Source organism: Ictalurus punctatus, chromosome 7 (genome assembly GCF_001660625.3).
Source record: "Ictalurus punctatus breed USDA103 chromosome 7, Coco_2.0, whole genome shotgun sequence".
NCBI lineage: Eukaryota > Metazoa > Chordata > Actinopteri > Siluriformes > Ictaluridae > Ictalurus > Ictalurus punctatus.
Window position 1 is genome coordinate 16,693,805 of NC_030422.2, and position 26,589 is coordinate 16,720,393.

The window sequence follows — 26,589 nt, forward strand, 5'->3', positions numbered from 1 at the left end:
GCGCTACCTGAGAGTCTGGTAATGAATTTTTCAGCCATAGAGTCTGCCCTGCTTCTTCTATAGAAAAAATAAGAAAATCTTTTCCAAGATTGATACCAAACAAAACAATATAATCAAAATAAACACATTATATATTTTGTTTGATTAGAATTTAATAACATATCATTTCCTCTTTTAATGATGAAAAGTAAATGTTCCCAGTAGCAGCAAAATTAGGAATGTGCCAGCAAAGGAAAGGGAAAATCACAATTTTATGGGACAACTGACACTAGCCTAAAGGTCTCAAAACAGCATGACTATACAACTGCTATAAAGGTCTAATTGTCCTTGTGCTTGTTTGGATTTTGTCAGAGAGAGTAATATTTAGCTAAAAGATGCCTATATCATTTCACAAAATGTAACTGATACATATTACTTAAAACCAATTCCTTTAGGCCAATTCACCCTAAACGCATCACATTAAGCAATGCATGTAGTGTCATACATTGCATGTAGCAGCATACAATGTGTCAAAACTACATTCAATTTCATATAAAAAGGATTTTAGTTCACACTGGTTGCATCACAGACGCTTAAGTGAAGCATTAATTCCACGATGCTCTTGATTTACGCTCCAGACTTTTTTTCCACTTGTGTGCATGAAACCAAAACAAACAAAAAACTAAACCAGTAAACAAAAATAGTGAACTCTATAGAAACCCACACAACAAAATCACAATCTAGAGATGTCATGTTTGTTGCAGAGCAAAGTATGGTTACAGTAGGCACAGGCTCACCAAAACGGGACAGGTGAAGACTGGAAAATTGTAGCCTGGTCTGATGAATCTCAATTTCTGCTGAGGCACACAGATTGTAGGGTCAGAATTGGCCTTGTGTCAACAGTCCAGGCTGGTGGAGATGGTGTAATAATGTGGGAAATGTTTTGTTGGCACGCTCTGGGCCCATTAATACCAATCAATCATCGCTTGAATGCCACAACCTATTCGAGTATAATTACTGATTATGTGCATCCCTTCATGGCCACAATTGACCCATCTTCTAATGGTTACTTCCAGTGTGATAATGCACCATGTCTCAAAGCAAAAGTCGTCTCAAACTTGTTTCATGAACATGACAATGAGTTCATTGTTCTTCAGTGGCCTTCCCAGTCACCGGATCTGAATCCAATAGAAGACTTTGGGATGTGGTAGAACGGGAGATTCACAGCTTGAAAGTGCACCTGAAAAATATGAGGAATTGTGTGATGCAATCATGTCAACATGGACCTTGTGGAATCCATGCCATGAGGAATTTAAGCTATTTTGAGAGCAAAGGGCTACCCAATATTAATATAGTGTTTTTATTAAACCGTATAAACATGTGGAATTCATCATTTTAGCCAATCAAATGACCAAATATCTCATTGAAATATCACCTTTCCTTCATTTAATGCACACTGTTGTTGGAGAACAGCACAGCCTGTGCGAAAATCTCCTTTGAAGCCCCATCACAGCTGATATACACTTAGAGATGCCATGCTTCTCTTGGGTTCTATAGGAGATTCAACTACGTTGTATTTTAATAAAGTAATAAAGTACAAAGTTTCTTCTTCAGCTAGACGATTAACCACTTTTCTGGGCACGGAATGGCAGAAATCTGTAATGTTGACCTGATTTGAGAAAAGTCTTTTGAGGCTCATACTTATTCAGAAAGACTGAAAACAAAAAACAAAAAACAGGGCAGACCAAGACTTTAATTCAAAAGTGTGTTTTTAAACATTATGTTTATGTTAAGTGTCCGCTGTGCAGGTCCCCCACACTAAGCAGACAACAGAACAACAGCACTTGCCTCATGGACTATGACAGCAGATGGAGCCATTTCTCTACAGTGCAATAACGCAACGTAAACGCTATTTTGTCACAAACATGTTTCCGTACAAGTAATGGAAAATCGTGCTAGTTAGTTTGTATCCATTAACATATGAACTATTTACATTAGACAGTATAACTTAACACGGGGATGGCTGCGGAGTGTAGGATTAGGAAGAGCGAGTGTGCCGAGGTTAGTGAGGTTATTGTGGGTGAACCTTACTGTGTGTCCGTGCTGAAACATGGCTACTGCCTGAACCAGACTGATGGCTCTTTTCGGGCAGACGGCAGCATTACCTTACTGACCGGACCGACAACTATACTGGTGGACACGGGAGGGCCATGGGACAGAGACTTCCTACTCTCTAAATTAAAAGAAAAAGGATTGTCACCTGCCGATGTGAGTTTTGTGGTTGGTACACATGGACACTCGGACCACGTGGGCAATTTAAACCTGTTCCCCAGAGCAACAGTAGTCGTGGGGTGTGACCTAAGCCAGGGGGATAGATACCTGCCGAATATGCTTGCGGAGGGGTCACCCTACCCCATCGACCCATATGTAAGGCCAGACCCAGACACACAAACACACATTATTGTTATTATTATTATTATTATTATTATTATTATTATTATTATTAATGCAATTTATACTTGCTTTTTTAAATATATTTATAATATTTATAATTACAAAACATGACTGTTATCACTAATGATCTCATGATTCTCATGACCTATATCAGTGATTAAACGTCAGTGTGTCTGTGCTAGTAAGTCTGTCTCCGTGTGACGTCAGCATGACACAATCACTGACTTCTGAAAACACATCATGAGTTAACAAATTAGCAGGAGGACCGCTAAGCGTATTGCAGATATTTCAGTACACGTGTTTCAGGGTGGAGTTTTACTTAAAGACTGAAGAACACATTTTTAATTTCATTGGCCAATTTTCTGTGGTTTGTATTGTTATGGGGAAATTAAAAGGTTAATTGAAAAATCTAAAAGTGAAACTGGGATTAGTTTTTTCAACACACTGCTAAATCTGTAAAAAGGAAAGGTATGTGCCAAATATTGATATCAAACAAAACGATGTAATCAGATAAACACGTTATATATTTTGAAACATACCATTTCCTCTTTTGATGGTGAAAAGTAAATGTCACCAAGGATGGCTTAATGCTGAAATGTGTTAGTCTTGTTTATAGCCTACTTCCATTAAAAAAGTACCCTTGAGAGTGTGGTTTTTGTTCATTTCGAATAAGTTTTACTTGACTCTCACCCAAAGAATTGGTAAATATTGGAGTTGAGCGTGTTTGTTCCCTCAACTAGAAAAGTAAATGTTCCCAGTAGTGGCAAAATTAGGGAAAATTAAAATTTTGTAGGACTACTGACAAGGTCTCAAAAACAGCATGAGAAAATGAAAAGGTGCATTGAAAACAGTGTGAACTGGGATTAATTTGATTAAGAACACACCACTAAATCTGTAAAAAGCGAAGTGTGTGTGCATTACCCATAAAGTGTAGGTGCTGGTTGAGCAGAAGCTGCACAACACTGTAGGGTTGGTATGATGGCTGTTGATGACTGATATTTGCAGTCCTTTCTGAAACTATTGGAACAGCAAGGCCAATTCCTTTTGTTTATACTATACACCAAAGACATTTGGGTTTGAGATCAAAAGATGAATATGAGATGAGAGTTTAGCATTTCAGCTTTTATTTCCTGGTATTTACATCTAGATTTGTTAAACAACATAAAACATAGAACCTTTTGTACAGACCACCCAATTTTTAGGTAAGCAAAAATATAGGAACAGATAAGTCTTGAAGTAAATTAAAGTAAATAACACTTAATATTTTGTTGCATATCCCTTGCTTGCAGTATCTGTATCAAGCCTGTGACTTGTTGACACCACCAAATTGTTGATTTATTCTTTTGTGATAAATTTCCTGATTTTTTCCAGTGGGGGTGGGGTCTATGGGAGGTTGGGGGTTCCTTCCGTCTCCTCTTCAAGAGTTGAAATGTATGCCCAATTGGGTTAATGTCTGGTGATTCACTTGGCCAGTCCTTTGTTGAGTTGGCAGTGTGTTTTGGATCATTGTCTTGCTGCATGATGAAGTTCCTCCTGATTCATTTGAATGAATTTCTCTGTAAACTCATAGACAAAAGGTTCCTGTAAAATTCTGAATTCATTCTGCTGCTACCATCATGAGTCACATCATCAATAATGATTACTGATCCTGTTCCAGAAGCAGCTATGCAAGCCCAAGACATGACACTTCCTTCATCATGTTTCACAGATGAGCTTCTATGTTTTGGATTAGGAGCAGATCCTTTCTTTCTCCATACTTTGGCCTTACCATCACTTTGGTAAAGGTTAATCTGGGTTCCAGAACATTTTTCTTCACAGCTCTCACAATGTTTCTGTCTTTAGCTGTTGTTGTTTTCCTTGGCTGACCTATACGGTGTCTGTTGCTCAGTACACTAGTGGTTTCTTTCTTTTTCAGGACATTCCAAATTGTTGTATTGATCTTCTTCCATTAAACTCTTGGATCTTCATGTTGGCTTATCCTTTTTAACAACAAATGCAGTCTTCACAGGTGAAACTAAAGGCTGAAACCAAGAGTAGATTATCAGAGTTATTTATTGTTTAAACAATCAATCTAACAGGAAACACCTGGGTAACAGGAAACACCTGTTAATCACGTTTCAATATTTTTGCTCACTTTCAAATTAGGTAGTCTGATTCAAAATGTGCTGTGTTCTATGTTGGTTAACACATCGACATGTAAATACCAGGAAATAAAATATTCATATTTATCATTTGATCTCAAACCCAAATGACTTCAGCCTACAGCAAAAACAAACAAATTGGCCTTGCATTCCCAATAGTTTCAGAGGGGTAAGTATATGGTAGTAGTACTTAGCAAAAGTGTTTTAAGGCAGAATACTTGCTTAGTTTTCAAATCAAAACTGTCTTGAAATGGTTTTCCATTTATGCCACAAGCATTTTAACAAGGCATGTTTCAAACATACACTTTCACTGTCATGTTTGTTTATCATGGAGCTGAGGCAGAAATCTTTGTTATCCATCAGGTGTCCATTATACCTACGCCTGGCCATACAGGACGTGATGTCAGTGTTCTTGTAAAGGGAACAGTTGTGGGAGAAGTTCTCGTGGCTGGGGACCTGTTTGAGTGTTGTGCTGATGAAGACTCATGGAGAGAGCTTAGCGAGAACCCAGAGTTGCAGGAGATGAGTCGGCGGACTGCTTTAAGGACTGCTGATGTCATCATTCCTGGACATGGAGCACCATTCAGGGTGTTCAGGGAATCAGGAGACTGAGGACAGGAACTCTGTCCTACAGTAATGTATAGTTGGGTCTGGGGCGCAGATCAAGTCTAATCTTAGATTCGTTGTTCACTCAAAGTTGTATAAATAAATAAATAAATAAATAAATAACACTTTTATTATCCACTTTATTGTGCAATGCCACAGTTGTTTATTTTTGTGTTTTGCAGTGTCCCCCTTGGTAGTTAAAACCCCCTTAAAATCAGAGCTTCTGATTTTAAGGATAGTTTTTTTTTATGACCAAGGGTCAGTGGTAGACCAGTTCGATTCTGAAGTACTTTAATTTCTGATACAATTTTTTTTTAACACACTGCTTTTAAAGTGGTGGGATTTAAATTGTATGATACTTAGGAAATGAATTTCAGTAGAGAATAACACAGCTTTCAGTGTTCTTTTTTTATTTTTTTTATTTATTTTTTTTTACATCTAAAATAAACATTTAACAGTGAAAAGGTGATTGTGAATTTATAGACAACCCAACCTGAAACACATTTAATTATTTATTTATTTAATTAATTCATTCCTGTCCAGTAACTGTTCTGGGAGAAATCCTGATTTGACATGCTCATTTGTTTCATGGGAGCAAGAGTTTTTTATTGTGGAGCATTAAAGGACAGCTCAGATAAGCTCATGGGGAGGGTTGCCAGGTTTATTGAAGTTCCCAAAGCTAACTAACCCACACACTGATTTACAGTACTGGAAATACAATCAGTATATGTAGAACCTGGCAACCCTGCTTGCTAGACAAATACCAAATTTGGTAACATGGATACTAATAGGAGATGCACTACACATCACAGGAGTCTGACCAAAACAGTGCCTCCAGAATAAAATTATATTTTTGCCATATTTCTGTACAAACAAAAGTAATATGTTTTTAGATTTTGAGCCCAAGATACAACACACTGTCCTTGTACATTCATTTGCGTGTTTTTCTTTAATGATTGTTCTCCATTGCTATTAAAAGAAAATTTCTTAGAAAATTATATGGTCATTATAATGAAATGCTGCTTAAAGGACTCCATTTTGACTCACAGAAGCATGGCATCCCAGCTGTATAGTAGATTCTGATAGCATGCACAGTGACCTTTTCTGATCTTTCTGGAATGTAACAAACCTGAAAACTGAGATAAATATAGTAAAATATTATCAGATGGCTATAAATAACAGTTTCTTGATTTGGGAAAGACAATATTACTTTCAAACATAGTTAGTTTGCTTACTCAGTCACATTCGATAGAAAATAGAAAGGTAACTATTTTTCAAAGCAACAATGTACTTCTCAAATCAAGAAACATAGTTAACTTGCTTACTCAGTCACATTAGATAGAAGATAGAAAGCTTGTCAGAAAGTTCCACAGGATGTCTGATTCAGGAGTTGAATTTATGTCCTACAAAATACTATTTGTTGTTTTTCAGTGCATAGTAGTATGCTATATGATAGTGGTAGGCTTCAGGATGTAGGTCACACCCACTTCCTGTTTAAATTTGAATATCAAAATCTACATGAATTCTTTGCAAACTCAACATACACAGATAATGGCATTGCGTTACACCCGTACTATCTAGCCAACAAACCCTCAACTGGCTGTGTAATTGACATTATTAAACTGTACAACCGAACAGTCAAGAACAGTGTTCACAGGTACAGTCTGTAAACTGCAGTAATGATGGTATAGGTTAGACTGTTGATGTTAGGAACTGAGATTAATGAAATGGTATAGAATAGTAGCTCCTATTAGAACCAGACACAAAATGAATAAAGGTATTACTTTCATAATATTTTGTTTTATTATTGCTAAATGTAATCTGACTTGTGCTTTTCTTTTGACATACACTCACCAACCAAATTATTAACAACCCCATTCTAAGACAGAGTAAAACTGTGCATACAAAGATGCTTTTCTGTGCATAGCTGTTGCAAAGAGTGGTTATTTGTGTCCCTGTAGCCTTCCTGTTCTCTTGAACCTGAGACGCTAGTCTGTCTTTTCTCCTTTGACCTCTCTTGTTAACAAGACTTTTGCACTTACAGATGATTGGGCATTTTCTGATTATTTTTCAAACCATTCTGTGTAATCTCTAAAATGTTTATTTGTGAAAGATTTTTAAACCACATCCATTCTGTGGTCAAAGTCTCTTAGATAACTGTTTTCCCCATGCAGATGTTGGATCTTAAATTTAACTTAAGCTCTTGACCGGTGCCTACATGATTTTATTCATTGAGCTGCTGATTCGATATTTGAATGCATGTGCAGATTGATCAGTGAGTGTATATAGCTGTAAGTGGTGTCAAACCTTGTTGTTTGTGTATGGTTTGGCCTGGGTTGGCGTGAGACTTCCGGCCTGAATCTTTTCCCACATTTATGTTGGGTTTGTGTGTAGAACAGGTTTTATTTTAAACTAGACTTTATTTTAAACTTTGTCTCGACTTCAGACTCCCAGTTAACATTTAGCAAATAAGCTGCTGAGCAGTTATTTATTCAAGTTAAAAATAATATTTCTTAATTCACTTAACTAAACCTTTTCGATTCAAGTGTGTAGTACATGAGTACAACTAGAAAAGGTCTCATTTACCAACAAACATCACTGTGAAAGACTACAAATCAATTTCATGCAATTGCAATTTAGTTTTCAGCAAAAAAAAAAAAGTTACATCACAAATTGTGAAAAAACCCCACAACAAAATCAAGCATTTTTTGACTGCAAAAATGACACACAAAAACTCCTGTACGGTCTGATTTTTGCCCAACTTTATTATAGTGTGTTTTCTGTAGGTTACAGTCATATTCAGAGCTTATTGGCACATTTATTAGCACAACACACTGTAATGAAAAATTCATTCATTCATTCCTCAGTAACCACTTTATCCTGCTCTGAGTCGAGTCAGTCGCAAGTCACCAAGCTATTCTAAAACATATTCACACCTCTCCTCAGAGAGTAACACAATCACAGTTAATTACATAATAATTTATAACATGACAATTCATTATTAATGAATAATTCCATCAACTAAATCAAATCAATTCCAGCCCCAATGATACTGACACCGAAGCTACTAACACAACTCGACTTCTTGTCTGCCACTTCTCTAAAGCTGTGCCAGTCCTGCATCACAATTTTTTATTTCTCAAATTATTATGTCCATAGACTTATTTTTCAGTATATTTGTTGCTTGAATTTTGTAATTTTATGTTGTCATGTGTATTTGGTCTTCAGCTTTATCACTATGTGGTGCAAAAGGATCTGGCAAATTTGACAAAAGGAAATTTGAACTTTAAGCTGAAGAACATGGATGTGGATTCGCCTTCTGTATATGACTGTGGTTCATTTATGTTGTTTCACGCTATCTAATGTTGTGTGAGCATCATACCCATGACAGTTTCACATTTAGTAATCTTTAGGGCCTAATGTCGGCACAGTCAAGCTGATCTGAATTATAATACCCATATTTTTATTTCAAGTCACATAAATCTTTGCTGGAAGGGCTTGTGTCTGGATTGAGAATTTATTTGGGTTGTAAATGAGGCTGTGTTCATACATCTGGGCTTTAGAAACGGAAGCTTTGTTAAAAGTCTTGGGCGGGCGGTTTAGAGCACTGAAATGGCACTTCCTGAGAAGTCACATTTAACATGAAATACTTTATCTCGTGCACACTAAGAGAAATGAGAGAGTAACAAATTAACTAGTTCAGCCTTACTGCAGGATTTTGACTGAAACAACAGATTCTCTTCACTCCTAAATGTTTTACAGGTAAGTGTGATGTTGAACTATGTGGTTCAAGGTCATGACTCATTTCCACTTAATTGCAATATACTTTTTTATTTTTACAGTTGAATGATTCTTTAAAAAAAAAAACACTTTTAAAAACTAGTTTACTGTGTGAGTTGTATGAATGAGTATTTTCCTGTGATGTATAATTACATTTGAAGTAAATGGAAGAGAAAGTATTTTGTGTTTACAATTTCTAGGTATACAAGTATATAACAGATCAGGTTTTCAGCTTTAGTGTGAAAGCTTTAAAGAGAACCAACAAACTCAAGGATAACTTCATGCTATAATGCTATGTATAAAAATTTTGCTGCAACTATTATTCTAAATTTAAACAGAACTCAGTTTATATTATGTGCTGAAAGATGTCGCAGCATTAGCTGGAAACATCGCAGCATTGCAACACTCAAAATGTGCTTGTTAGAAACCACAGTGTAAGTGGGGGTTGCCACTTGTTCTACTGTATTACTTATTTACAGTTACTGTAACAATAACTATTTCCAGTCAGTCAACTGCATAAGGGTGAACACTGTGGAGTGTACAAGTAACAAAGACAGACTAAAAAATCCAAAGTGAATTTCAGGTTTTATATAAAACTGACAAAGCAGGTTTGTGGAATATAATGAATAAAATACAGAAAACCCTCTTCAGAACATAAATATGCTCCCAAACATTAATTCTTTATAGTTACATATAATTAATAAATAATATAAAACAGTGGTTCAATAGAATTTATGTTCATAGTAATCATTGTATGTGAAGCGGTTAAAAAAGGAAGGAAATTGACATCATAACAGCTATTTTGTGGGATACACTTAGAGTGGCATAGTTCTTTATTTAAATCATGGTGTGATGTTATTTGTCATGGTTCCATTTCTGCCATAATTTGTGATCATTCATGCCCTTTCAAACTCTGCAATTCAGCTGTTTTATGCTGATGGTGTAATCTTGTCTATGTGTGATATTATTTGTCAAATCAAAACCAAAGATAAAGCTTAACAATGAAATAATCACAAATATAGAAATATATAAATCACTCTAAGTGATCACTGCAAATATTGTATGACAGAGACAGCCTTTTACATCACATACAATTAGCCGTTTTACCCTTAGATTAACATGCAATTTTACCAACATGCAACATTTGTGTAATGTCATCACACTATACCAAACAACACATGTATCAACTGAAAAAGGCATTGTTGGCTATAGAAGAATCAGCTATTAAATTACCACCTTCTGTTTATTTACACACAAGTACATAGGCAGTTCTGTAATATTTGAGGTGTTCAGTTCAGGACCTTATCTTTCTATGATATAGAGAAGTGCATTTCTACTTGACTAAAAATATTGCAAAATGGCTTGAACTTATTGCTAACATCTTATGTAAATGTTCATGTATCTGTCTTTCAAGCACCAACCAAAAGAGGAACTATGTCATCTAACTTAACATGTGAGGAGGGCACAGCTGAATGGTATCAGAATCAGACAAACTATGTTTTTGTTGCTGTATATAGTGTGGTCTGTATAACTGGGATCACGCTCAACTTTATGGCAATTGTAGTTTTTTTCTGCTACACCAAGTCACGCTCACACACCATTGTATACATGACCAACCTTGCTATAGCAGATCTCCTTCTGGTTTGTACTCTACCATTACGGATCTATTATCACTTGGGATTTCAAGGCCTATCACAAAAGATCTGTGAACTTGCTGGTCTTGTGCTGTTAGCCAACATGTATGGAAGCATCTTTCTCCTTACCTGTGTTAGCCTTGACCGTTGCCTGGCTGTCTGCTTCCCTATGTCATCCCGAGTGCGTGAAGGCCGCAAAAAGGCACCACTAGTCTGTCTGGGGATTTGGATGCTAACAACAGGAGCCAGTCTGCCGATGTACCTGACTAATAAAAAGGAGGAAAACCACACCAAGTGTTTTAGAAGCTTTCCAGCATATGCCACAAACATCAATGCCATTGCCTCCTCACTGACAGTAGGATTTGGGATGCCACTGATCATCATGGTTATCTGTTCATGGGGGTTAGTACGTGCTGTCAGGAATAGCACTGCAGTCCAGACCTCTGGCTTGATTGACAGCTGCAAGATCCAGAGGATGGTAAGCATTAACCTGGCCATATTTCTGTGCTGCTTTCTGCCATATCATGCCATGCTGGTGGTGATTTACTCCTATAGACACGATACTGAGAGGATACCATGCTCAGTGATGTCTGCCTACTACTATACTTTGATGGTAACTTGTCTGAATGCCATTCTGGACCCACTGGCGTACTATTTTACTACAGAGACGTTCCGTAAAAATGTTGAAATAGATGCTGTTCGGAGAATGTTGCCAATGAACAACATGAGCTCTGATGGAAACACCCGCTCCAAAGCACTTGCCAGTACCTAAAGTCAAAAATAGTCTTTTTGGCTGTAAGTAGTGGAAATTACAATTGACAGACATCTGCATCATAAAAATAAACATTATGGTGACATATTGCTGACTTCTTATTGGTGTTGTTTTTTGTCTTTTTTAAATTATAATAATAATAATCCCTCCATTAAATGAATACTGTCTAAGTATTCACATTTAGTTGATTCTGTTTCTATGGTTAAACTGGTGTAACTGGGTGTTGCAAACAGAATTTATTTTTATTTAATAGTATATAGTGTTCTATTTCCACATATAGAATTCAGCAGTATTGGACTTAGTATTTTTGTTATTGCCCTTATTAATAATAGTGAACATATTATGCTGATATCCATGATATACTGATGATATTCTGTATAAATCATCAAAAAAAATTGATGTTTGTGAAAAATATAATTGTTTTATTTTTTTGCTTGTTTTATTGTTATTTTTCATTATTAAGAAATACATTTGCAGCCTATTCATTATGTTAGGTTAACCAGACATTCACAGAACATGTTTTGGAACCAGTCTTGATAATAAACCACAATTGAAATACTGGAGCGTGTTGGAGGGTAAAAGATAATTAATTGCCATGTTATATCAAATCAGAGACTGTCTTACTTAAGGTTCCATGGGCTTGTAATGAAAATGGTCCAGTTTGGGGGTGGTAAAGAATAACCAGTTCTTCCAGGCTGGCCAGTTCTAGGGTACAAGTATTTCTAGTGTTTGTTTATCATGTGATTCAGGTTATAATGTGGGTATCAGGGAAAGTATATATGCTATAAAATGATCTATCTATGGCCCTGTGCTATTGATGGGATGGTTGTGAGTTCAAATCCGGGCACCACTAAACTGCCACTGTTGGGCTCTTGAGTAAGAACCTCATAGTTGATCTACTCACCTCAAAATGTTGGGCCTGTCAACATGCAGATCTACATGTAAAATCTTCCTTTCCACTGTCATGTTGATGCCGGAAATGGCATCTAACTACACTTCTGAGAATTCAGCACAATCTGTAAACAAGACTGCTGAGGACTACAACACCGAAACTCTTTGTACTGAAGGACTTTCAGTTCACATAAGCATGTGAAGTATACACTGTCATTTTGTACCAGTCGATACCAAAACATTTGATTACCGTGTGTGTCCCTGGTTTTTGATCTAGTTGTATTTTTCTCATTTTGTGATTTTGCCTAGCCCAGTTCATGTTGTTTGCTCATCGCCTGACCCTTGCCTGTTTCTTTACATCACTTTTGTATTATCTGTCTGTCTTGTTGCTACGTTGAATAAAACCACTGAGGATGTGCACTTGTGCTCTGTTTCCTGACACCCACACCATCCTCTCAGCCAAAAACTGATATTACTTTGACGAAAACCTTCTGTAACACAGTGTATAAATAACTTTAATAATTGCATAATATATACAGAGCATTTCCATTTTATCATTAAAACCCAGTAATGCCGGTTCTTTACAGGACCTCTATGTAACACAAAAATGTATACCTAACACAGGCGTGTGTATGGTCAACATATCAGTTCTGTGAAAAAACATTTATCTTTATTTCCATTAACTACAAACCACTTATTTCTGTATTATTATTTCCTTTCAGTTAACTAAATTCCATTTGTACTGTTAATGACCTGTATACAACAATTCTATAGAGTCAAATAAATTATTAAGAGTCCTCCAAAAGCCCTACAAACACCAGTATTGTAAAAAAAAAGAAAAAAAAAAAAAAGAAAGAAAAAAAAAAAGATGTTGTTCTGTAAGACATAGAATAAATTCAATCTAAGTAGCAGTTAAGATGTCTGAAATTTACATTTGCCCATGAGAGGAAATGTTCTGCCTTAAGATAAGATTGTGGTTTAAGATATTAAACTGAAGATTAGAGTAAGACTTAAAGGCTCTTTGTTTTTAAGTAAGAAAAGCTTTGCAAAATGTCTAATGTCATTTAAAATCTAGCGTAATTTGCTGTTCTGGAAAAACAAATGTACATCAGACAAACCTATATTTGACTGCTCAGAAAATGTGTTAGAAGTTAGGAGTAAATTAAAATGTGTTCTTGTTATTATTAATGGTGACCTTGCACTCTGCACATAAGTATGTTGCCTGTATGGTGATATTATAGTGTGTTCACACAACATTTTAAAACAAGTGTTTAAAACACGCAACATTTTAAAACAGTCTTGTAGGGAAAAAGTGTGAATGTTTCACAATGGTTTTTCTTAATGTGAGATTTTATCTTTCTAGCATATTAGAGCAGACATCTTTGAAATATTATGGTCTTGAGAAGTGTCACGTCAGCAACAAAGGTGTGAAAAGTTATATGCTGAACTTTGTCTGCAAACCAGTTTGTAAATGTCTTGCATGGCATGAGATTTCATTTGCTTTCTAATATGTTACTCAAAAAAAGGTTACTAATTGCCAAATGGTTTTTAGTCCCACTGTTCTGGTGATCTTTGTATCATCCAGAAAATGTTTCTTTTATCTTTCTAAAGGGTTTTTAGTAACTTTTTGTTAAAGGAGCATACATTCTTGTGTCGTTCTATATACAACTTTGTGCTAGATTAAAGCTTTTTTTTTTTTACTGACTGTATAAAACTATAATTTAATAAAAAAAAAGTCATTTATTTATATAGATATGCAGTATACTGTATATATTTGCTAAATATGTAGTTGATAGAAAGGTGTCTGTATGCTTGCAACTGAAATATGCTGCACTATATACTTCCTTTTTTTAGCAAAGAAAAACTGCAAATGACTATATTATAATGGGTAACCTCTTTTTTTCGGCTAAATAAAAAAAGTATTTAAAAGTAATTAACCTGCTTTTATTATTTATTTTTGTTGAATTTTCCTTAGTTCTTAATTGCGTTGTTGGGTCTTCATTTTGGTATTTTAGTTCCCTTCGGTTGTTAGTTGAAATCCCTTTAGATGTTTATTTAATTATGAGCTGTTTGTTTAATTGATTTTTCTTTAATTCCTTTAGTTTGTTATTTTAAAGATTTTATTTGTCACACAATTACATACAGTATATAACTTGCAGTGAAATGAAAACAGTTTAATTTCCTTTAACTGTTCATTATTTTTGTTAGTTTTCATTTAGTTCTTCAAGGTTTTTTTTGTTTTGTTTTGTTTTGTTTAATTATCTTTAGTTGTTTATTTAGTTTGTTAGTTAATTTAACTCATGTTCTGGAGGAGTGAGAGGGACAAGTAAACTGATTTTTAAAACCAAGTGAGAAAGGAACACTAACTCGAGTTTAAATGCCTATGCTTGCCATTATAGTTTTGGCACCTTGTCTATTCTTCTGACTTACAAGAACAACAGCAGAGAGAGAGAGAGAGAGAGAGAGAGAGAGAGAGAGAGAGAGAGACTCGCTTCACCAGAGTGTGTCCGTCCCACAGATGAAGGAGGGAACAAGAACAGGGAATGGGGTCGGCTAAACGTGGAGATAATGATCAAGAATTTCCCTTGGTTTTTCATCCCATGGGAAAATGAGCTTTCTTTATATCGATTAGCATGATACCCCCCTCCAAGCAGCTCCCTCCTTCCTGTCCTCAAGTCCAGTGTTGTTTTAATCCTGCTAAAGATACAGTCCCTCGGGTAACTCGTGGTTTTTCAGATGTCAAATCATTAACAGGAAGTCCACCCAAATAAAATAACATTGTAATTCATCCTGCGGTATATCACACTCTGGTCGGTGGTCGATACATAACACACGTTGGCACCGTTAACTGTACACATTCTGGGTCGTTTCATTTTCTCACTTTCTCACCAAAATGCTCTCTGTTCCGGTGCCCTGTATCTGACCTGACCGACTTTTTCTTGCTTTTCTGTGAAACAAGTTTCGTTATTCTCAACGTTTCCATTATTAGCTCAATGCAGCGACATCAAGCTCTTCATGGCCTTCCCCCGAGACTGTGGGAAAGTGTGCTGCTAAAAGCACCCATGCATTGTCATGTTAATGGCTAAGGGTGGTGGTTTGGAGGGGAGGTTTCGACAGCTACACGTTTAAAGCGAGGTGCAAGTCTAATTTTCCCAGCCAAGCAGGCACCATTCGCCTCCACTTAGGAGGAAGTTAGCGACACGAGAAACTCACCGAGAGTCTCAGAGTTAATTTTAGTTTGCGTGAGAAATTAAGCAGAGCTATGACTGCTTCAAATCTCGGCAATGGACCAGAAAAGAGCTTCAACGCCAAAGAGGAGCGTAAGGTAAAGTAATCTTACCTCATATGATGACTTGGGTGGAGGAGTTGTTGTAGTGTTTTAATATTTTGACACCACGTGATGATTACAGGTTATTAATTACACTCGGGGTAGAATTGTTTTTAATGGATAGCTGATAGTGCCTGCATGCCACAGCTCTCATTTGAGATGACACTTTTAACACGCTTTGCTTTATAGTAATCAACAGTGTAAACACATATTTTAGCTTCGAAAGCCTCTGATAGAGAAGAGACGTAGAGAACGCATCAATTCAAGCCTGGAGCAGCTCAAGGGTATTATGGTGGATGCTTACAATTTGGATGTGAGTTTACTTAAATAAACAAACCAGCATGCACATGTGCACATATACACAACCTGTTACACTATAAATTGGCTTTTACTGATGAGAACTCAAATAAGTATTCACAGCTATTCATGTTTGCAAAACGTTGTATATTGTGTACTTTTGTTAAGCAATCAAAACTGGAGAAAGCGGATGTTCTGGAGATAACTGTGCAACACATGGAGGGCCTGCAGCGGGGCCTTGGACCAGGTGAATATTAAATGCTCTGTTGACGTCTGTGTCAGAAGTTGTGTTATGAAAACTGTGTAATGAAATGGAAAATTAGTAATGCCATTCGTAAACTACTCATGTTGGATTTACACCTGTTGTATGTCTAGACAATAATGAAATGTTAAAAAAAGACCCATACTTATTATCATGTGCAAAGGTCATAATTCAAAATGTGTGATTAAATAATTTTTCTGCATTTTATTATTATTTTTTTTACAGCAGCCAGTCAGGGACCTAGTGTGACTTTTGAATCTCGTCAGCGATACAGTAGTGGTTATATACAGTGTATGCACGAGGTGCATAATTTACTCCTCAACTGCCCTGGCATGGACAAATCACTGGGCGCTCGTCTTCTGAACCACCTGTTGAAGGCTCTGCCCCAAATCAGTGGAGAGAGTGGAGCCACGAGCAGTGCTGGCACTACCAGCCCTGTTCCTCTTCCCACCTCGCCTACACAGTCTCCGCTGGCTCTTCCCTCCTTTCAGCCCCGTCCTCTCCACCTACACACTCCTCCATCTCCTGTAAGCCCCCCCCCACCCAGCAGCCCCCACTGCTCTCCTGGAATCCTCTTGCAGAGAGAAGGGGCTGGCATGAGGCCCTCCCCACCTCGATCACCCTCCCCCCAACCTTTAGCCCCTTCTGCCCTTCCCCCTGCCTTCCCAGGGGGTGACCCTTCTATGTGGAGGCCATGGTGAAGAAGTGAAACCCTCTACCACTGTTCACTTGCCCTGTCCCCCCTTCTTCCACTCTTCCCTAATAGTGTCCATTACATCCTCATCTCCTGGGATGTTTGAGTGCTGGGCCTTTTCACTCTGAGAGCGGAGAGGTCACCGAATAATAGTAGGTCTTCGAGCCCCTGGGGGTTTTGTGGCATCGTTTGAAGCACTATTCTTTATGCTTGATTTACTACGGTGTGGGCTTGTTTGGAAATTTGAAAAACAAAAGAGAACCAACACCAAGGATGCTCACTTAGAATTGAGCACATGAGAAAAAGAATTGTTGCTTCGTTGCTTGATGGTACTGTTATTTTGTTAAACCAGGAAGCAATGAACTTTCCTTAATTGTATTTAATTTTGAAAATATTTTTTAAATGGTTCTTTACTTCTTATGATTTCTTTTTGCGATTTTTAGTGTGGCCTTTTCACTAAAGTTTAGTGTGCCCTGATGCATTTTATACTACACCTCTGATCAACTGGTAGTGACTGGTTTCTGCTACAAAATAATGGTCCATGTGTTGGAATGTCCTGAATAAACTGAGTATGCAAATGTGTCTGAGATGTCTTGACCTCTGACACTTTTCTTGCTGATGCTAGATGTTTATACTGGTCCCCACTTGAAGCATTTTGTACATAAAGTCAAGTTCAGGCGTAAAAGATACACTATTTAGATGCCCTCTCTGTGTGCTGGGTATCAGAATATGCTGTAAACATTTCTGTGAATAAAGAAATGAACATCCATGGTGTGTTGTTTGACTTTTCATTCATTAAAGTAGATTTGATACCAAAATAGCAGATTTTACGTCTAAATCGAGCAACTGAAAGGGACAAAATTCAAGAACATTTTCATTTGTGTATATGAAGACAAAATAGCTGAGATCCAAGATTCAGCTGTTGACTGAGAGAGAAACTCCATACATGCATATACACTTATAAAACACTCACACATATACACTTATAAAACACACATACACACTTACAAAACAACTAACCACTGCAGCTAAACTTAGCTAAAATTAACTAACTTACCAAATGGATTAATTAACGAGCAATGATTACCTTATCTACTAACACATAGAAGTATTTAATCATAGATAGAAACATGAACATAAAGTACAGTACCTGACAGTAACATTCTCAGATGTAGGGATGTGCTCCCCTTGCTGTGATGGACACATTTTCTATGATGGAGGTGGTATTAAGACAAAGATAAAAGCTAAAAGCTTCCATTCATCTTCTACCACTTACTCCTTTTCAGGGTCACGGGGAACCTGGAGCCTATCCCAGGGAGCATCAAGCACAAGGTGGGGTACACCCTGGACAGGGTACCAGTCCATCGCAGGGCACAATCACATACACACTCACACACCCATACGCTACGGACACTTTAGACACACCAATCAGCCTACCATGCATGTCTTTGGACTGGGGGAGGAAACCGGAGTACCTGGAGGAAACCCCCGCAACATGGAGAGAACATTCTAACTCCACACACACGGCCCCGGCAGGACTCAAACCCCGAACACTAGAGGTGTGAGGCGAACGTGCTAACCACTAAGCCACTGTGCGCCCTCAAGCTAAAAACTTGTATAATATATTTTTTTTAATCTTCAATTTCTTTTGACCCTTTTTTTTTTTTTTTGTAAATTGCAATGAAAGTCTACAGTACTTGTTGGGGTGAAAAACCATCAGATTTAGTTTACTCTATACGGCTGAACAAAAGTGGACTACATGGAGCTCTTGTGGCCAAATCACACAATTGCATTTATAAAAAAAAACAAAAACAATAACAACAACAAAAAACACTGTAGGGTGAACTATGCAAAAGTGGGATAATTTTTGGTAGATTCATCATGGCACAATGTCAAAATCTTTATACTGCTAGCCTTTGATTTTTTTTGTAAAGATATTACCTGCCTAAATGTAAATTTATTGAACAAATATTTGATATAGCTTTAATGTGATAATGATAGACATTTGAACACTCTTCGGCACTGCTTTTCACTGAAATAATATTTGCGGATGAAGTGGGACAGATCATCAGCAAAAGTGTGACAGGGATTTTAAGTTAATAATTTTATTTTGTTGTTGTTACAATTTAATTGTTACGAAAGACACAAACACACACAAACATGATTTTTACATGATGGGTAATTCAGTTCTGAGTGGAAAAACTGCCTAATTGTGAAAATCAATAGGCATTTTAAACAAAAACATACAGTAATCCATTTTGTTGACTATGCTTTGAAAAATCATATCTCCATAAACACTGCTTGCAGAAAAACACAGCAGCATCTAAAATGATATCTTCTGCTTTTGGATCATCACAGGAACCATATTTTCTGTGGCAGCCTTTGCATTCATCTGATGTGCTTGTGGTCATTATGTTGTTGTTGATTTTTTTCATTGTTGTTTTGATTTTTCAACATAAGTAAAGTTTTCTGGTTTTTCTTGTTATTATGTATGACGGTGGCTTGGTTATGGGCACTCTTTTTGGCCTGACAACACGGTTTTTGAATGATGCTGGTCAAAGGTTCAATTCAATTCAATTCAGTTTTATTTGTACAGCGCTTTTTACAATGGACATTGTCTCAAAGCAGCTTTACAGAAACATATAAACACGGTATACAGATTTTAAATGTGCAAATTTAAATTTGAGCAAGCTGGTAGTGACGGTGGCGAGGAAAAACTCCCTAAGATGTTAAGAGGAAGAAACCTTGAGAGGAACCAGACTCAAAAGGGAACACTTCCTCATCTAGGTGACAACAGATAGTGTAAAATGAAGTTCATTATGGTTTTACATGAAGTCTGTTTGGCCTTAGAAGCAACCATAGTCCCAGCAATCTGGAAGTGGAGTAAATGAGAGCTCCATCCAGAGGTAGGCTTGAGTAAACAAATACGTTTTAAGCCTAGACTTAAACTATGAGACTGTGTCTGAGTCCCAAATACAAATGGATGTGGTTGGCAAAGTGGAAAAGTGATCAAAGTTTTTTCAAATTAGGCTATGTCACTCTGATACAGAATTCCACACAATACCTTAATAATGTTAACCAGAATACATAAAACATAATACGAATTTGTAACTCTTTTATGACATGGTTCATGACATGCTATATGATTATAGTATAATAATAAATAATCATAATACATAATATTGGCTTTAAAAAGTGTCTCACTTTACCTGGAAGCTACTGTCCCACTTTAACTGACACGTTAGATCAGGGGTGTCAAACTCAATCAACTTAGGGGCCATATTTTTTAAAAAATAGACCAATCCGTGGGCCAGATATGTTTTAGATTTATTTTTTGTTGAAAAAAAAAATGTAATGCTGCTCAAAGTTGTCATTGCTTCATACAAATATGAACTTCATATAATAGGTAATATGACTTTAAGTATCAAATAACTAAAAGCAAACATAACTCAATCATGAATAACACTTAAATTAACTGCCCAAACTATTTAAGTGTTTATCAGGTTTTACAAGGCTTATTTTGTTATCTGTTTGTTGCTACTTGATATCTGGCTTCCTTTCTTTGATGCAAGTTTATTAATACTTGGTGTCAACTCCTGAGCTGCTACATCTCTGAGAATTGAAGGAAGATGCTAGTCCATAAGTCGTGATCTGTGAGATGTTTATCTTCATAACTGAGAGTAGCTTTTCACACGGGTATGTGCTACCAAACATGCACAGCATACGGGTGAACTATAGGCGGAGCAGTGGCATAGTTTCTGGGATAAAAGCATAAAACTGTCCAGTCCTGACTGAATCATACTTTGCCTTCACAGCAAGTGAGAAAACCACAACGGATTTTCCTTTTTCAGTGAGCTGCTCTTGTAGATCTATGGCTAGCTCATCCACATGATCTGCCACTGTATTTCTGCTAAGACTGACACTTGCAAATGCTTCTCTTTTATCAGGACATAGCACATAGCTAACTTTAAGCATGTACTTCTTCAGAAAATCACCCTCCGTGTATAGTCGGCCTGATTCAGCCATTTCTTCAGCCACGATCCAACTGGCTTTTACAGCTGCTTCACTTTGTGCTTTTGCTTTAGAAAACATTATTTGCTGGTGTACAAGACCTTTCTTAAAGCCTAACTCTGACACTTTCTGTTGCCTCTCTTGTCTATTCAAGTCCCCATATCTGTCACTGTGTTTTGTGTCTCATAATGACGTCTTATGTTATTCATTACGGACAGAGTCTCCTGGAAACGAGACAGACGGGGTTTCCTTTATGGTCAACAAATAAGTATTCCAACTCCCACCTGTTATACAAGGCCCCACCTTCACTTTTCTTTCTTTTTTACTATCTTCTGGCTGACTGACTGCTAGCTAATAATGCACTTTTTTATAATAGGGAACAATTCTGTTGTTAAAACTGTTTTTGACATGAAAAACTAATTTTGACATTCAGACAACGTGCTTGATCAAGTGTTTGACAGGAAGTGGAGTAGTCACATAGTGGTAGCCAACAGTGTGTTTGTTTATTAGTGTGTGTGTGTGTGTGTGTGTGTGTGTGTGTGTGTGTGTGTGTGTGTGTGTGTGTGTGTGTGAGTGAGTGAGTGAGAGAGAGAGAGAGAGAGAGAGAGAGAGAGAGAGAGAGAGGAGGGGTGGCAGTAGCCTGATGTTTAAAGTAGAACGTATGCTTCACTTTTTACGTGTTCTGTATATGTGTGAGTGTTTTATTAGTGTATATGTGTGAGTGTTTTATAAGTGTATATGTGTGTGTCTTTCATAAGTGCATATGTGTGAGTGTGTTATAAGTGTATATGTGTTAGTGTTTTATAAGTTTGTATGGGTGAGTGTTTTATAAGTGTGTATGCACGTATGGAGTTTGTGTATATGTGTCAAGGCGCTACGGTAACAATTTATTTAGGAGCACTTGTGCTCCTAATTACAAAAATTTAGGAGCATAGTTGAAGTTTGGTTTGTTTTTTGTTTTTTTAGAGATGGTAACGTTAATGTGCCACAATATAACGCACAAGTAGGCATGAGAAAACTTGAACTTGTCAATTATGACAGAATTTAGGAACATAGTGTGAGCCATGACACATTAATTTACCTTCCGATAAACTAAATGTAATATTTTCAGTTAATTTTACAGGCTGTATGCAAAAAACAACAACCGTTTAACCTGTTCCAGCTTGTAAACAAATACAATAAACCTCAATGTTCAGTGTTTGAAGTCTGCTCCATTTAAATATATTTAAAGCTACACTGTTGAGTCAGTCCGCGAACTCTTCTGCGTATATTGTGTATATATCTGAATAATCTCATATAGGATGTGTTTGGGTGAGTTCATTTATCAACCAGATGCAAAACGCTTTAGTTTAATGCCGTTCATTACTGATGCTCCGATCAGGATTTTTACAGCTGATACCAATTTCTTGTCATCTTGATCGACCAATACCAATCCAGATACCAATCTTTTTTTTTTGCTTAAGATTTAATCAGGATCATATCATAATCATAAACAATTAAATGTAAGCTCTCTGTACAGTGTTACTCTTGTCATCATAATGGCTTCTTTGCAATATTTGCACTCTTGTTCTGTTGACTGATGTGATGAAAAGCAATGCAAAAGTAGCTAAGTGCGGTGTAGCTAGATGCATTTTAGAGTTATAGTTTTTATTCCGATTGTATTATACAACTTCGAACAGGTCACTCTCACCAGTGTGCCTATATATTTTTTCACAAAATTGTTGCTCAAGTTGCTCAAGTTGCACAAAGTACTTTTCATGGTCGCACTGTAGAGCCCTGTGTGTATTTGCACATGTCTAATTATTATGTATGCATGAGCGTAATGTTGGTGTGTCAGTCTGTGTTTCACATTGGTGTGTGCAAGCATTTCATATGTATTTGTTTGATGATTCCATAGCACACATGAATGTGTGAATAATTGACATATAATAATTGAGATTTAAACCCTAATCTGCACCTCATACAAAACTATGGCTAACCTAATTACGTGTGCCTCATAGGTGGAAGTGTATTAGACTACAAAGTGTTTTAAATGTAATTAGTATGTTACATGTATTTGTTTAGCAGCTGGTTTTGTTCATCTTTTTTTTTTGTAAGTGACTTAATATTCAATACAGAGCCGTTAAAAAACCTGAATGTTGCAATAATCAGAGTTGGGTGTAACGAGTTACTGTATTCTGACATTTTCTGACAACACAGTAATGTAACGCATTACATTTAAAATGTCTATAATTTGATTACAGTTACTGATGTCAAAAAATTGTGTTAGGCCTACTTGCATTACACATTTATTGTTAAGAAAACAATATTAAGTAAAATGCATTTAAAAAATTAATCAGGTTTTGCGTGGCTGTCAGTGGCGTAACCTGGCCTGGTCATTCAGAGCTGTAGTCCTAAATATTTTTTCTTTAGCTCTAAATAATTCTCCACTTGTTGCGGTTTGTCACTACGTAACTGAATACCAGTATAAGAAGTTGGCAGTGTTGTAATTTTATATCTTCAGTGAACGAAGGTGAGCCCAATCAGACAGCGTTTACAGGACAATACATGGAAACACTCGTGTCTTATTGGCTGACAGCTCTCAATTACAGTATGCAGAACAAAAAAGGCATTTACCAATTATTGGGCATTTTCAACCGTTTTTTCAACTGCTTTACCTGCTTTGTTAAAATAACCATAACCCTAATCATAATCGTACTTGATTGGATGGTTGAACAATGCCTATCCGTTCTGAAGGCGCCCACTGTTTGGGAAACGCCAATTTATGTTCCACAGAGACCTATACCTATACGCTAGCTCACACAGTTAGTGTGAGGAAAAATTTATATACATTGATTTTTTTGACTACATTGAAACTAAAACACTCACATGCTGAGCAGGAAAACAAGGTGTGTAAATGTCTATATGAGTTCCAGTTTCGTGAACATGATATGAGCAGAGAATAGGGAAAGATAATTAACTTTGCATGGCACTGCAGCAGCTAAACCCATACAATGATAGCTTAGCTGTGCCTCCCCATGGCTAGCGACACCAAACTAGCCTAGTTAGAGAAGTTTTATATTTTATCGGTTTGGCAGTCCAAGGCAAGTTTTATGATAAATCCAGCTTTTTCTGATCATGACGTGTGCTAAAATTACTCAAAGAACTATGAGTTTCACTTTGTAGTGTAACCATACAATGATAGAAGTAGCTTTATTTGTAATTATATATATATATATATATATATATATATTACAGCACAGGTGAATTCTTTTTCTTTGCATATCCCAGCTTGTTTGGAAGTTCGGGTCAGAGCACAGGGTCAGCTATGATACAGTGCCCCTGGAGCATAGAGGGTTAAGGGCCTTGCTCAAGAACCCAACAGTGGCAGCTTGGTGGTGCTGGGGCCTGATCTCCCCACCTTCTGATCAGTAAGTGGATTCTGATCACCATGATAGCTAGCCTACCAACAGTGACAACACCCAAAGCAAGTTTTATGATGAATCCAAATTTTTCTGACCATGTCATATATTCACACATGCTAAATTTACTGAAAGAACCACGAGTTTCACTTCATACTGTATTTGGGTAGGTTTGACAGGTTTTGAAAGTAACTTGAAAGTAATTAGTAATCTGATTATTTTTACATGCAATACTCAGTAATGTAATCAAATTGCAATTTTAAAGAAGCAATTAGTAATATGTAGTGGATTACTTTTTTTTGAGTAACTTACCCAACATTGACCATGACTAAGTTTCCTGATATGATTAATGATAGAAAGAAGAGACATGGTGATATAGTAGTGTGAAGACTAAATTACCCCAAAATGTTTGATTACTGTTTATGCTAGGAAATCTTCCTGGTTGGAATAAAACACACACACACACACACACACACACACACACACACACACACACACACACACACACACACACACAAATTATATAACATAATAATAAAATAGGCTATATTTAACAAAGTGTTTTAGACATGTTTTTTTTATTTTATTTTATTATTATTATTATCTATCTATTTATTTATTTATTTATTTATTTATTTATTTTTACAAAATCATCAGGTTCATGAAAAGATCTGTGTAAATGTATTCTGGAGGAAGCTGTTACAGGCAGTGCTGGTGCTCATTTCACCTCTAGATGTCACTTGGAGAGTACATGGAAACTGAGTAATATGATAAAGGATTAATGGAATTTCAGAACCAGATTTGCCACATGATGTTTAACATCTGGTCAGCGGTAGATCAACAAATGGGCTAGTAATTGTAAACCAAAAAAATTAACCTCTATGGTATGTGTACATGATAAAAGAATGAGTATATACAGACATGTCTATAGCATTTCTAGCCTGATGCGAATGGTTTCCACCAGAATGTCAGTGTCCTCATCCACAGGAGATGAGGAATCACTCATTGCTTTGAAGAATATGAAAATTTGATCATATGCTATGACTTTATCAGTCACCAGATCTTGACCAAATTGAACATCTATGGGACATTTTGGAGTCACATGCTAGGCATTGTAAATAAATACATCTATATATGTTTGTGTGCATGTGTGATTGCGTGCGTGTGTGTGTTTGTGTGCATGTGTGTGTGTGTGTGTGTGTGTGTGTGTGTGTGTGTGTGTGTGTGTGTGTGTTATGCAGGAATAAAACTGAAATGTAAGTAATGACATACTTCTGTGGTCTTTAAGACTAGATACAATACAAGCTATAGCAGCTGTGTAGTTGACAATTATGCTTAAGGAACCAGTGGTGGATCTCTGGCAGTTCTGAGATTTCAATTTACCAGATCTTCCAATTACTACATTCGAACCGTTAAACCATCACTGATGCATAAACAAAGTTGAAACAGATGAGACATGGAGATCTGTTCATATCCTCCGCCATGTGACAGTAGATGAATGCATATTCTGTAGTTCCTGACATTATTACTGAGCACAGGCAAATTGATTCAGCCGTATACACAGAAAATAATGACTTAATAATTTAGGGCTATATTACAGCTATGAGATTTTAAAGCATAAGAAGTGAACCTTAAGAATAAGAACCTTAAGTGTCTTAGCAAATTGGTAAAAAGAGTTAATGATGTTACAGTGGTGGGGCTCATGATCAACCACTATGAACGCTGGTATAGTTGCTATAGTTATTATTATGTTATTATAGTTGTAAGTCTGGCTACCTGAATTTAATGAGTTTTGTGTAAACTAAAACTCAACGACTTAAAAACTAAAGTGTCAACTGGAATTTTAATAAATCCAAGAACAGTGATGTTCATATAATACACAATATTTTTGTATTACACAACTACTTGTGAGTAGAAACTTCAGCAATAAGTGGTGATTTTAAACAGGTTTATGAGTGAACCCTTGCCTTAATCCTTACTTGGTAAATCCTGTCAATCTTTTACAAAGAGTCAGATGTGAACCATGTGTGCGTTTTGTGTGGTGTCCAGCAGGCAGAGTTGAATGAATGAATGCATTTGTTCTGCTGAATGGAGTACAGTAAGGAACAGAAAAACAGTGCCAAGAAAATAACACACCATCCACAGCTGAGCTTCTCTTTATGTGTCTATTTGGCTAAATATTGAACACATGAAAAGGGGATTAAAAAAGCTAGCAAAGATAACTTCCCCCCTAGTTTCCACAACAGAATCTGCTTTCTACATGAATAATTCTCCAGGTTTAACCCATTCTTTTCTAAACTTCCATGTCACAGGTTCCACTGCACAGAAAAGGTGCTGTA

General features: G+C 36.6%; 3 protein-coding genes across 4 annotated transcripts; all 3 read left to right on the top strand.

Moving 5' to 3' along the window:
- The first annotated feature begins 1,881 nt into the window (after positions 1–1,881).
- mblac1 (metallo-beta-lactamase domain containing 1) lies at positions 1,882–6,178 on the top strand. The gene is made up of 2 exons (XM_017473011.3): positions 1,882–2,406; positions 4,938–6,178. Exons 1-2 carry the CDS (start codon positions 1,999–2,001, stop codon positions 5,184–5,186), a joined length of 657 nt encoding a protein of 218 aa, XP_017328500.1. The 5' UTR covers positions 1,882–1,998; the 3' UTR covers positions 5,187–6,178.
- Positions 6,179–8,560: 2,382 nt separating this feature from the next.
- On the top strand, positions 8,561–12,677 carry LOC108268343 (lysophosphatidic acid receptor 4). Its single transcript, XM_017473256.3, has 2 exons — positions 8,561–8,942; positions 10,375–12,677. Exon 2 carries the CDS (start codon positions 10,395–10,397, stop codon positions 11,364–11,366), a length of 972 nt encoding a protein of 323 aa, XP_017328745.1. The 5' UTR covers positions 8,561–8,942; positions 10,375–10,394; the 3' UTR covers positions 11,367–12,677.
- A 1,410-nt stretch (positions 12,678–14,087) lies between these two features.
- On the top strand, positions 14,088–17,607 carry her8a (hairy-related 8a). 2 transcript variants are annotated; one of them, XM_047156442.2, is made up of 4 exons: positions 14,088–15,582; positions 15,775–15,898; positions 16,051–16,129; positions 16,370–17,607. In XM_047156442.2, the coding sequence occupies exons 2-4, from the start codon at positions 15,875–15,877 to the stop codon at positions 16,843–16,845; spliced, it is 579 nt and encodes a 192-aa protein (XP_047012398.1). In that variant the 5' UTR covers positions 14,088–15,582; positions 15,775–15,874; the 3' UTR covers positions 16,846–17,607. The 2 variants fall into 2 exon arrangements, with proteins under 2 accessions (XP_047012398.1, XP_017326667.1); XM_017471178.3 differs by having other exon boundaries at positions 15,803–15,898.
- Positions 17,608–26,589: the final 8,982 nt, after the last annotated feature.